Source organism: Rhinolophus ferrumequinum, chromosome 3 (genome assembly GCF_004115265.2).
Source record: "Rhinolophus ferrumequinum isolate MPI-CBG mRhiFer1 chromosome 3, mRhiFer1_v1.p, whole genome shotgun sequence".
NCBI lineage: Eukaryota > Metazoa > Chordata > Mammalia > Chiroptera > Rhinolophidae > Rhinolophus > Rhinolophus ferrumequinum.
In genome coordinates this window covers 101615746-101629850 of record NC_046286.1, presented here as the reverse complement: position 1 = coordinate 101629850, position 14105 = coordinate 101615746, and the positions used below count along the sequence as shown (strand labels likewise).

The following is a 14105-nucleotide window of genomic DNA, read 5'->3' as shown; positions in this document are numbered from 1 at the left end:
CAGAGGAATACGGAGCTGCCAGATGACCTGCTGTAGGACTGCTTTACATCCAAGCACTTTTGCCAATTCTCTCGAGACTTCACTGTAACCTATATGATGTGCATCCCTAGGATGAGGCGGAAATGGGAAAGGTCTTGATGAATGAGGTAATTTACATGGCAATAACTGCTTCCAGAAATCAGGGTTTAATGAGAAGAGATTCTGTGAAAAGTGAAAGGGACAGTGCCGGGCATCAGCCTTGGGCCTAGGGGTCCTTGAGGTCTTATCCGGACAGTAGGGACACGAGCCAAGCCATCGAAAGGACTCTGAAGGTTTGAAGGGATCATGTAAACATAAGGTCTCAAAGTGACCGTAACATTGACGTGGGCAGTAGTTATTTGAGTCACCAAAATATAAGTAATTGATATCATTACACAAAAACTATAATAGAATCCTGCTTTGATTTTGGTGTTGGAGTTCACGTCAAATGTCTGCGCTACTGGCCTGCATTTCTGAGTTTCGTAAAGCAGTATGTGTACATTATTATGCTTTGTGGGAACATTAGGATCTGTGAAATAGAAAGCTATGGTTTGGCCTATAATACGACTGAATTCAGCCATTAGCAGGGTGTTCTAAACTGACATGTTAATTCCTTCCCTTTTGGAAGACAGTACTTTGTTTTTCTGTTTATGTTGTACAATTAAAAATGATTTGAGATGGACGGATTCAATTTAAAGATATTTGTTTAAAAAAAGAAATCAATGCACTCTTAGAGGAGTAGGTGATTCCAAGTGTGAGACTGGAACTTAGAAGACAAGCGTGGAAAACCTCATTGTGCTAATGAGCAAGGGAGCATTCAGAAACTACTAGAAGTGTGGCAAAGGGGCCCAGAACCAACAAAGATGAGCCTCGTCTGTCCAAAGGTGGGCAGTTTGAGCATCAATAAGGATAATAATGGTAACTGCAGTGGATTGACACACGCAGTATGTTTAAGTTCAGGAGTTCATCCTGAGGCTTAAAACCCCACAACATACCACGAATTGATCACTTTTGGAGGATGTAGGGAACAAACTTATAATTTTGAAAAGAATTATGCTTGTATCCTGCCTTTCCCATAGGAATTGTATTTCAGAGTCACCAGTTGATGGGAGAAGTTAGTCTTTATATAAGTATGCCCATAACAAATGAAAAAAATCATGTTAATATGAGGTTATGTCATTTTGCAACCTCTGATGAGTTAATAAATCCAGTCAATGATTACCAATGGCAGCTAACATCACAAAAAGAGACAGGCAGACACTAAGAATCTCTTAATGGAAATGTGCTAAGTCACTTACAATGTAGCCTTGGCAAAAAATATTAAACCTGAGCCTGTTTAAACTCTAGATCTAACTACCATTTACAAGGTACAAAAGAGACAAATGTTAAATGATCCTAAGAGATGTACGCAACAAAATTTAGACGGTAGAAAACTCTACAGGAATAAAACCCCCGACCACACCCCCACACACAGAGTGTTCTTCACCCCCAAAGTTAGAAGAAAAAAAGCAGGAACCTATAGATTGAAGAAGAGCAAAGAGGCTTATCAACCAATGGCAACATATAAATGTCATCAGGATCCTAATACAAACAAACACGCTGTAAACATTACAAGACACTCAGGGACTAGGAACACTCACTTGATATTTGACATTAAATTATGGGTTAATTTTTTCCAGACTAGTGGTATTGAGATTATTTTTATATTTCCTGTTTTATCTACCACTGCCTTCCCAGTGTGCTCTTCACTTTGGCTATCAGTCCTCACAGCTGGATCAAATGTGTGATAATCTGTATTCAATTTTAAGAACCAGATGAATGAATAGTCTCTGCCATTTGACGGTATCTTGAAGATAGTACTCACGTAGTCCCAGAGTTCAGTACATATTCATGTGTTTCTGTTTCAGAGGTACACTCTGAAATACGACGAGATGACATTATATGACATCTTTATTGGTGGAGTATAGAAAGAAATAAGATTGGTCTTGAGCTGGTACTGGTTGGATCTGAGTGATGTGCACAAAGAGATTCATTAACCCATTTTCTCTCTTTTTGAATATGTTTGACATTTTCCACAAAAAAATTTTTAAAAAGAATAAAGTGAAAACTCACTGGAATAACAAAAACAGACAAACGAAACAGCCAAACTTGACTTTAGTGGGATGCTAGAGTAAGTTCCTTAAGGAAGTTGAAGTCTGACTTCAAAGCTGGCTGTCAAACAGAGACCATCTGTCAAACTGCTCAAAGCTAGAGTGAAAACATCTTGGATGCTCCTGGACCCATAGCTTCTGATCTTTGGCGAGCACAACCAGGCAGAGCGTTGACCTCCCTCTGTTTGACGTGATCTGTATGGTGCTTATGAATTAGAAGCAGGTCAATGGGTGTGTGGGAGCAGCGTAGAGCTGGACACTCATAGGACATGTGACAGCAGCTGCTCTGGGAATCACTCTCTGGCCTCTTAGCAATGCTCGTGATAACACAGGACATGCCTCGTTCACGTATGTTTTGTCTCAGAAGCCAGCAGCACACACTAAGTTTTCTATAGTCTTAAAACCTACCAAGATCTTACATAGGCTAAGCTCTGGGGTGACACGTGCAATGTCTCCAGGATACTGAATGAATAGCAAAAATATTCATTTGACTCTTAAAATTCAGTACAAAGTATCATACATTTGTTCCAGCTGTGAAGACCGCGAGCGAATGTGATGAGATCAAGCTGAGAGGGCAATGCGATATTTTTCCCTAAAAGGAATGCACAGCTCAAATGTGCTCAGGCAAAGAGCGACAAGGACCAACTAGTGAAGTGGTTAAAACAGACCATGTTTTATCTTTACCATATACTTTATGATCTATAAACCTCAAGGTATATCATTAATCTACTTCCAACGGGAACAACTGGTCCTTGGAAACTTTGTAAATACAATCTACTGCTTGTCGCTTAATATAAGAGTGAAAAATGAAGGTAGAAATCCAAATATATCTGATCAAGTTCTGGGGGACTGGGGAGGGGACAATGAAACCAACAAAACCCATTTTTTGACAGAACGTTTCTAAGGAAATAAACTGAATACTACAAAGAAAACAATGTTAGCAACCTGATATTCTTCAAGGTTTACATCAAAGATTCATATCTTTCAAAAATTCTTCTCTAATATTCCTTTTTAAATAATCCTTCTGTTATTCTGCATCCACTTAAGCCTTTCCAACTAAAGCATTGTCATATATTGTTATAGGCTGTTCTCTATTTATTCAGGGATTGCTTCAAATATATATGTAATTCTTCAACTGCATATTGATTCTTCCAAAGGGCAAAAAATGAGCTTTTAATCTCATCCACCCCAAATTTCTCTTCATGCAGTGACACAGAGGCACCCAAAAAGCCTTTGCTGGAGGAAGGAAGGAAAGAAAGACAGAAGGGAGAAAAGGAGGGAGGGTATGAGGGCAGGCAGGCCAGACAGCATATGTAACTCCAAAGGTTGAAATATTACATTATTGTTCATACTCTGGTTCAAATAAATCATGTTTCTAAGACTAAATTTAAAGATAAATCTTCAGACTAAATAAAATGTCAAGAAGAGATTTATAGTTTGTTCAATTAAGATGAATGAATGCTTACATGCTTTCATTAGGGCCTACAGTAAAAAACATATAATAATTCAGGTAACTTGGTGCAACTATTAAATTATGGACTAAGTGACCAATAAATAACTATAATGCTATTACAACTTCAAAATCATTTCTTCTTTACTAGACCTTATGATTCTTCCCAAAGATTTTTTTTTTATAGCCAAACTAAAAAGGATTTTATCAGATGTTTGATAACTGTACATAAGGGACAAATTAATTCACCCACTTTAACAATATTTGTAACTAGTGATAAATAAAATTACCTCCGAGTAGTTTGGTGAGAGATATTTCCCGTTGCATTTGGCAATGCTCCTCAGAATTTTTAATGCTTCATCTCCTTTCTTCCGAGTGATCAGCCAGCGCGGAGATTCAGGAACCACCCTGGTAAGAAGGCAGCATTTTTGAGTTATGAGTAGGAATTCCAAAACCTAAATTTTATGAGTTTTTCTCTATCAAAATGGATCTTGCAATTAGATACAAGTTTAGGAGACTCGGAGAGTTTAGAATTCGGAAATGTAGATTATCTTTGCAAGTTTATTATGGAAGGGAAAAATAATGCTCACTTGATAATTGAATCATTGCTCATAATAAAAATAATTAATATTACATTGCTCTTACAAGACCAGGCTACCCTAGAATATGGTGTCCTCAATTACACATATGAAAAGAACTAGGATTTAGTGAGCATTGAGGAAAAGGTTAAGAACCCAATTCACTTAAAGTGATTTGCCCATATATTAAAATTAAATCAGAGGAATGATTAAAATATGTGTACTCCATTAAGAGTCAAACACATATACTTGTAGCTTTCTGATGATTTTCTTATGCTCTTAACATTTTCTTATTCCTCAGAGACTTCCTGAGCAATATTAATTTGCTTAATAGAACAGACAGAGAAGCAAATCCATTTCACTGCATTTATTTTGTCTGTTGAAATACTGGCAGATAGGGTTTTTTGCCTTGTAGTTTTCATGAAGATATTACAAAATAATAAAACATAACCAATACTCTATTTAGAATTTTGCGTTTTCATATTTTATTAATTTATTTTAATAACAACTATTAGTCAAATAATAAATAATCTCTATAAATTTCAAATTTTCTAGAAATTCTCAAAGCCCGTAGCCATTCTAGAGATGTTAGAAAAATCTCTGTAATTACTTTCATTCTCATGTTGGCTTAGAAGTATAGATTTCTACATTCTACATTTCTGTGGAATGAGAATAAATTCAATAATGACCAAAAGCACATTACCAGTAATAAAGGAGGAAGAGAAAGTTGGGCAGTGTTATGGCCAGCTGGATCCCCTGCCAGTTGGGGATAAAGTAGGCAATTCCGGGGAGAATTATGATTCCGAGGGTGAAGAACATCTGAATCACAATTCCCACAATCCTCCTTTGCTTTGAACCTACGATTTCTGTCACTGAAGGGAAACAACAAACGCAGAAGTTAAGGAACCTCCAGATTGGCTCCAAAATAAACAGAGATGTAGCACCCAGTACATCCGTCAGCACTGCTAGCACTCCACGGAACTCTTCAAAATCTCAGGCTTCCACTGGCACAATGGAGATGAACGTGCCCTCCTCTACTCTCTTCTCTGCAGGTGACCAACAAGAACAGGCACGATCCTCTCACGTGCCCAGATGGTCTTCTGGGCATGCAAAGAATGTATGTGTTGGTTTTAAGAAAGCTTCGATGCTGACTATTTGGAAAGGTCATTGTAATTAACAAAACATAAAACTAATAAGCTGTCTAGATTTTATCACTGAATCTCTAAAGATTTGCATATTATAGTCTCTTTAGAAGATCTATTGTGACTCTACAAATTGTACACTGACTCTATAAACTCTACATTAGACGCTACAAATAATTTTTTCACTATCGCAAGGTAGTTTCTCTAGCACATGATAATTCTCTCCACAATGTTGGACGTTTCATTTATGGGATATTTCTTTCACAATCACATGGAGAATTTTACTGGGGGCATCCTTTTCTCCCTCTCCACTCCCACTAATCGGTGTCTATGTGTCACCAATTCTATCCTGATCATCCTGGGATACGCCACCTTCTTCTTGCCCTAAGATCACAACTTTGAAAATTCACTAAATTTGGGTCTCCTTAAAACACTTAATATTCCAAAGTTATCGCTTCCGCCCCAGCCAGTGACAGCCGACACTTTTGACACTCTCTCCTTCCCTGCTCATAAGAAGACCTTCAAAGGGTGTCCAAGGTGGGCACTGTTTGGGGAGGGCTCATCTAGCAATAACAGAAGAGAGTGGAAGCCCAAAGACCTCAAGCGATTGTCAAAGAATAGCATTCAAATTGCCCTGGTCACAAATGCACCATGACTCTTAGGGTAAGTGGCCGGTCCCACTCACCACTGGAAATGAAGCCAACTCTTGCAGCCAGGGCTTTTCCAGTAATACGAGCAAAGAGCAAAGGGAAGGTTTTCTTTCATTCATACTCAGAAGGTCAAACTTTCTAGCTATGAAAAATAGCAAAAGTTTGTAAATGAACTTCTACTTTTCAGGTCATATCTCCTGCATGGTGAGAAGCTTTCCACTTATGTGAAAGGAATAGAACACAAGGTATCGTCTCAGACTATATCACAGAAATACACAGAAAATTCTTTAAAAATCTTTCAAGGAACTACTGAAATTTTTTTTTTAATGTGGTATAATTGAATTCTATCGTCAGTATTTCCTGACTTGAAGAAAGTCAGGGTAGTCGGTATCCAACTGCCAAACAGAAGAGACTTGGAAATGTTAATACTTTTCTGATCTTAAAATAAAAATACAATGTCCTATTCTTGTTATCTCTAAATCTGTGTCTTCTCCAGAACTACTGAAATTTTAATAAAAATTAATCCATAATAAAGCAAAGCAAAAAAAAATGTGAGAACGGTATGGCAGTGCTAGAAAGTGGTTCATCCTAGTATTTTGTGATAGACCACATTTGGCATTTTAATTTCTAAAGAGTCAGAAGCTTGTCCCTGCATCCTCCTATTTGCAGTAATAATTACTGTTGCACAACAAAACCTCTCTATATTTGCACAAGGAAGGCCAACTAGCCGTCACTTCTCACCCACCTGACCCTGGTTCTCAAACAGACAAGGACACGTAGCCATGTCTTACCAATCACGTAGCAAGTCATCCATGTCCCCTTTCCAAATACGCCTTGTAAGAAGCGGAAGACCACAAACACAGAGAAATTTGGTGCAAATGCCACCACTATACCGGTAACGCCAACACCGAAACAGGATATTAAGTAAATGACCAATCTGCCGTACCTTTTTGAGAGAGACAGAGAGAAAGAGAGAGTGAGGAAAAGATCACCTTAGACACTTTCTTCAACACAATGGAAAATATCTTGGTAGGTGTTGTTAAAAGATGTTCAAGTACAAAATTTTGCCCTCTGCAACTTCATTATTACCATGTAAAGGACTGCTGAAAATTCTACATTTTGTTTTATCGCCAAAACAGGGCAAATAAAAGCATGTGCCTCTGAAATGACATTATAAAACTTAAAGGACAGAGTGCATCCTTTAGGGTCGCAGTTTCCAAAAAGATGACCCTGTCTGTTACAACTATTTTTACACAGTGGCCCTGGTGATAAGCTATGATACTTCCTAGCATTTTGGTGGGTGAAGTCAGAAGGAAAAAGGGGTAGAAAGAAGCAGCAACAGACATTACAGACAGAAGGCCTGGGCTCAACCATCCCCGAAGCGTGTGACTTTGGTTAAGTTTCTTATGTTTGCCAAGACTTGGGTTTTGTTGCTTTGCTTATGTTTTGTTGTTTGCATGTCTTTTTTTTTTTTAACCTTTCTACAGTGAGGTTGTAGAGAGAATCAAATGAGAAAACTCTTATAAACTATAAAGTGCTCAACCAATGTGAATTGTTCTTAAGTTTTGTATTTTATTTTCACCATTTACATATGATTAAATAGCTTAGGAAAAGGAAACAGGGTATTGTGTGCAATACACCTGAGAATCTGGTGTTAAATGGTTCAGTACAGTTGTGCCAAATTATTGGCTGGTGAAAGAGTGTCATCAAGGACTTTTAAGAGATTTGATTTGATGACATTTTCCCATAGAAGTTTCCACCAAATCCACGCATACAACATCTTGTTTCAGTTAGTGGAGTGGAGATAGAAGCAGCCTTGATTTTCCCAGGTTTTTAAATTCACTCTCTGCCCTTCCTACACTGTTCTCTCACAGATAAGGTGGCCTATTACATTGTTTCTTGCCCTTTCCTTCAAGGATGTAAAGAGGAGAAGGCACTGAATGGTTGGCCCTGGATGAGGCAAAATCATTGATGGGTCTGTCCCCCTCTCCCAAGCACCAAGATGCCTCTGAGCTTAGATGTTGTCTGTCCTAGAACCCAGGTAGGAACACTGACTCTCCTTTTGTTCAGTTACTTTAGTTTGAAGATATATTTATTGATTGTGAAAGGGAAATATGCAGAAGAAACAAAACGAAATGTTTAAATTAAGGAGAGTAACAAAAAATTAAAGAAATACATGCTGAAAAATTATAACTCAATTCCAAATCACAGCCAGCTAGGAGAGAAAGTACCACGTGGGGGACACAGAGAAAGGCAAGATGAACTGAAAAGGCTAGAAGTAGAAACAATAGAAGACACAGATAAAAAAAGAGGAAAAGGGAGAAAGAACACCAAACACAAAGGGTTAACGAGAACGTCCTGTGCAGAAGAGGAATGAACGTGGGAGACAGCAAGAGAAAAAGAAGACACAGATGAAGGGACAGAAAAAGAAAGCAAACACTCTACCCATTTTGATCCTGGTCTGGTCAAACTCAGACCATCAATTGGCTACAGGATTTGGAGCATTTTATTGTCTCGAATTAGCTCATTAATTGTTGTCACTAGGTCTCTGAGGTAACCTTAGCACTGTCCACTGTAAACATGGTCACAAGGACATATCCAGGCGGGCTAGTGACCAGAGCATTACTAAGCCAGATATAGCCGAGGGCCAAAGTTCCCCTATTCTTGTCCTAGGGGATACAGAGACAATTATTAAATTCCTACAAATCATTCAAGAACTACAGTTAGAATTGGGATAAAGGAATAGTTAAACATAAATACAACAACTGACATCAATAATGTCTGAAACAGGAATACCTGAAGAGAAAGCATGACCATATTAAATGTACACATTCCCTGTATCAGCCATTAACTGGTACACTTAGGAATGTTAAATCACAGATAAAATTCTTAATGGTTTTGAAAAAAAAAAAAAAAACACTTTTCTTCACAGAGTTTGAAATCTGAAGAATAAAATACAAGGATTTAAAAGCAATAAACGAACCAAATTTGGAAGGGGCTGACCTATGACTAAATTGATCAAACCACAACCAGTGCGTTCCTGAAGCACATGGAATCAATCCCCCCGTTGCCAGCCAGCCGTCTGTCAGCCCTGTGAGGAAGTCACTGCTGGTCTGGGTTTACACTCAGGCGCTTTCAGACCCACTGAGAGCAACGCCATCCATTTGTACAGTTCAGGGAGAAAGGAGACTCAATTTAAGAAGGAAAAAATTAGTCCAATCAAACCAGTGTGAATGTCATGAGGAGAGGAATCACACTGTTTCCTGTATTTAGTAAAGCTATTTTTCTATGAGTTAACAGAACACATTTTCATTTCCACACAGCCGCGTTGTGTCCTAGTGAAGTGAAATGGTTGTCACGTCGGTGCTTACCTGTCCGCAGCATAGCCTAAGGTGAACGCTCCAGCTAGAAAGCCCAGGTTCAAGATGGCTTGTGTGAGGTCCAGCATCCAACCATTGGCACACACGAGGTCAAACTGGGAAAACAAAGAAATGCACAGGAGACAAGTAGCAAAGCTTATCCTCAAGATACCTGGTCTTATCTGCTGTCTTGATCAGTGATCTTTAAATAGTTTTCCTCTATACTGCTTAAATAAATTTTAAAAACCTATCCCATGCATATTTTTATGTTGATTTATAAATATTTTTCTGTCAGTTTCAATAACTGCCAAGGGTATAATTTCTAGTAAGCTATAAATACTGACATTTTCAAATAATGTTCTTACATCATTTGTTTAGCTGTATCCAACAGAGTCTAAATACCATAGCCATTTGACACCTACCATCGTCTAGTAAAAACAGTTCTTCAATTCTCTAAAATTTGGCATCAATCTTTTTTTCTCTTTGAATTCTTATTTTCATTCCTACATACGTTTTTTTTTTCTTTTTCTTATTTTTATTTTATTTTATTATTAGTTTCAGGTGTACAAAACAATGTAATAGACATTTATCATTTATATCCCTCACACAGTGATAACCCCCTCCCCCCATCCACTACCCCTCTGACATCGCACACAGCCATTACATTTCCACGTCTCTATTCCTAATGCTGAACTCCACTTCTTGGAACTAGATAGATAGATAGATAAAATTATAGTTTGCATTCATTATTGTTCAGCTTCAGCTTCAGGTGTACAGTGCAGTGATCAGGCATCTACATCATCCCTGAGGTGGTCTCCCTAACGAGACAAGTGTCCATCGGATACCCTACAAAATCTTTACAACATTATTGCTTACATTCCCCAAATTGACTTTCGTATCCCCGTGGCGATCTTGTGGTTACCGATTGTGCTTTCTCATCCCCTCACCTTCCCCCTTATCCCCACCCCACCCCCATCTAGCAACCCTCAGTTTTTCCTCTATATCTCTGAGGCTGTTTCTGACTAGTTCATTCATTTATTCTTTTCTTTAGATTCCACATGTGAGATCATAAGGTATTTGTCTTTATCTGACTTATTTCACTTAGCATAACGTTCTCGAGGTCCATCCATATTGTTGCAAATGGTAAGATTTCATTCTTCTTTATGGCTGCGTAATACTCCATTGTATAAACGTACCACAGTTTCTTAATCCAGTCTTCTACTCATGGGCATTTCAGTTGTTTCCATGCCTTGGCTATTTTGTATAGTGCTGCAATAAACATCGGGGTGCATAAATTTTTTCAAATTAGAGTTTTGGATTTCTCCAGATAGATACCTAGGAGTGGAATTGCTGGGTCATAAGGTAGTTCCATTTTCAGTGTTTTGAGATACCTCCATACTGTTTTCCATAGTGGCTGCACCAACCTGCAATCCCACCAACAGTGCACAAGCGTTCCCTTTTCTCCACATCCGCGCCAGCACTTGTTTGTTGATTTATTGATGATAGCCATTTTGACTGGGGTGAGGTGGTATCTCATTGTGGTTTTTATTTGCATTTCTCTAATGGTTAGTGAGGTTGAGCATTTTTTTATATGTCTGTTTGCCATCTGTATGTCCTCTTTAGAAAAATGTCTCTTCATGTCCTCTGCCCATTTTTTAATTGGGTCGTTTGTTTTTTGGAGTTGAGTTGAGTGAGTTTTTTATAAATTTGAAATATTAACCCCTTATCAGATATATCATTGGCAAATATCTTCTCCCATTCATTATTCATTCCTATATACTTAAATTCTAATATTTTATGTGTTAATGTGTATTGTGTTAATGGCGAGGTAAATAAATAAACATTTATTTATTTACAATATAAATGTTTATTTATTTACCTCGCCACACTTTTGTATGTAATCAATTATGTATATAAATTGACATTTAAGTAACAAATTTTTTTCCTGTTTTAAAATTTAGTCTCTAAATATTAGAATTTTTGCTGATTAGGTTATAATTACAATTAGTTTTAGACCATAATTGATAAAAACATAAGATACAATTAATTTTGCAAAAGCATTATTACACTGGAGTTAAAATTTTGTTGGAAAGTACCTCTCCATTTCTAGAATGGTAAGAAAGCGTGGCGTTTTCTAGTTCACTCATGTAATCTGTGGATGAAGATTGTTTATTACTAGAATAAATTGGGGCTCAACATCAATTCTATTCCTGTTTTTCATTTTCATAAATTTATGTGCCAAGAAAACTTGTCTGTATGAAAAACTTAATGGGAATGGAGAGAGTTTTGTTACAGCAATGTTACCCAATTCTTTTGCTTCCTTCTCTGTTATATGCCAGATTCACATAGCAATCTATCATCAAAATTATTTTTACTTTTCTATTAGCCAACATGCCATTTAAGTCTGCCTACAATCTCATTACAAGGAAAGAATCGGAAACCACCAGACTTACAAAAATTTGTTTAATCAAGTAATTAGGGTCATTTACTTTCTTAATACCAAAACCAATATTCCAAATTGTCCCACTGTTTGGTTCCCAGAGATTTTAAAACCCCAGGTCAGTATATCATAGTGAGATGGGAGAGAGGCAGGATTCCTTTTGCAAAGTGGGAGGACACTAGGAGCAAGGACCTGCATCCTCATCATAAAAATATTCTCCAGCGGATCCATTTTGAACATGTGTGAGTTGAGGCTCTGAAAATTGATTCCCTTTAAAATATTTAAAATAGCCAGGCCTCCCACCCCTATGATTGCCTTTGCATACCTCCAAACGGCATGCTTACCCAGCAGGCCATGGCATTGTAGCATAAGGAGAAAACAAACGTTGTTGGGACAGGAATTTTGAATAGTCTCAAACACACACATTCATAAGTAAAGTATCATATTTGTTTATAGAACCCAACTCTTTCCTTGGTTCTACAGCTAATGACCTGTCACCTGAACGGTCGGGGGGAAAATGGGGGACAGTAGTAGCTAACCCATCTCCAGAGTTGCTGGCAAGATTAATGGAGAGTAAAGAAGTGAAAAGATTTGCATATATGTGCAGTGGTAGTAATCGTGGTAATTTAAAAGAGTTTTATCATCAGTGTAAGCACTGCTTTCTCAAGGCACAACAATTTTATTTTGTTAATTTGCAGCTGATTATTTATCTGAAGTCATTTCCCGTTGGAATTAAACGTATAAAGCATGCAACTAACATAAAAGTACATAAAATCTCAGCAAGCAAAGAGACGATTTAACTGCCAGAGAAAATATTTTGCTTCAGAAAACACCAACCAGTGTGAAATATAAATACCCAAAGAGTAGAATTTGCTTCTCCCAGCTGTACCCAGATAACTGAATTAGAAACACAGGCAGGCTTTACGCAGATGACACAGCAAGGCCTCACAGGAGCTATCATTTTAATGCATTTGTTCAGGTGCTTTTGAATTGTGTGAACTAAAATGCCCCCAAATATTATTTAAACCCACAAAATATTCCTTAACATAAAACTGATTATCTTTTTCACTCCCTAAAAGAAATTGTCGGAAAGGTTTTTTCATACTTCATTTTCAGATAAAATTAAATATATATAAATGGTTAAAGTGCTATAACTTAACATTTTCTAAAGTACTAGGATGCCATCTGAAATACTGTGAGGGCCACATATTGTCTGCCCTCTGTGCTTCGTTCTGCATCCCAGGAGCTGGAGGTGTGTGAACTACATTTCCCAGAATCCTTTGCTAGCATGGTTCTGTTTAGGTTCTTGCCAGCAAGAGGGGCTAGTGCAAGATTAGAAAGCAGGAGGGAAGTCGTGGGGATTCTACTTCTGCTTATGGCAGCAGCTCCAGCTCCAATCACTGCAGTGTCAACAGTGATTTGTGGATGAAGGAGTCAGCCAGTGCTTGTAACCACTCCCCTCCACATGGAGGCAAAGGAATAAGTGCCCAAAACCTCTGTAATGCTATGGAGCAGGTCAGCTGCTTCTGCACGAACTGTCCCACCTGGTCTCTCCCCTCTTTGCTTTTCTAGCCTTTCCAAAACATCTCCAACTCAAACCCTTTTATTAAATCCCTTCCTGGTCGCCATACCTAACCTGGCTTCTGTTTTTGTGACTGGGAATCTGCCATCTTTTAAAAGTACAAAATAAATTAAATTAAGTACTTGTAACACACATGCACATACACATACACACACACACACGTGTCCAGTACAGAAAACCAACACTACAGTCTCAAGGGTGCAAAGGCTTGGTTTTGACTCTTGCTCACACAGTCAGGAGGCAGACCCCTCCCCAGTCAGCTCTGAGCTTGCTGCTGGCTGTTGCAACAGCTCTGGGTCTATAATGTGTCTTTCCTGTTTAAAGAGAGGTTAGCAGACACTGAAGCCAATGAGCCTCACAGGCTAAGGCCTTTTTCCTGAAATAAAGTACTAGAAACTTGTTGTAGTTCCCAGGAAGACCTAAAACCACCTCTTATCAAATTTACCTAAGTCTGAACCAAAGACCCAGGTGTGCATGTCTCTCTCCTAAGGCAAGCTATCTAGAACAAGTGAGGCATCTTTCTTTTTAAGTGTACACATGTAAAGATTTGAAAAATTATTTTTAAATGCTTATAAATCCATGTGTACCCATTCTGTTCCTTATTAATCTCTAATGTCACTTTTACACAAAGAGAATTACTCCCCTTAACATGAGCAGAAAACCAATCTGATAAAAGACTCAAACAACTGTTTACGTAATTCTGAAAGGATTTCATTTGCTTCATTTTGCAGAAAGC

At 38.0% G+C, this 14105-nt stretch overlaps 1 protein-coding gene across 1 annotated transcript in view; it reads right to left on the bottom strand.

Moving 5' to 3' along the window:
- The window catches only part of SLC22A3 (solute carrier family 22 member 3), an 87133-nt gene that overhangs the window by 39389 nt on the left and 33639 nt on the right, over positions 1–14105 (bottom strand). Inside the window, exons 2-5 of the mRNA XM_033097425.1 lie at positions 9360–9463; positions 6780–6934; positions 4900–5068; positions 3909–4026 (exon numbers count right to left, since the gene is read on the bottom strand). Coding sequence (XP_032953316.1) covers positions 3909–4026; positions 4900–5068; positions 6780–6934; positions 9360–9463 — 546 coding nt within the window. The remainder of the gene's footprint in view (positions 1–3908; positions 4027–4899; positions 5069–6779; positions 6935–9359; positions 9464–14105) is intronic.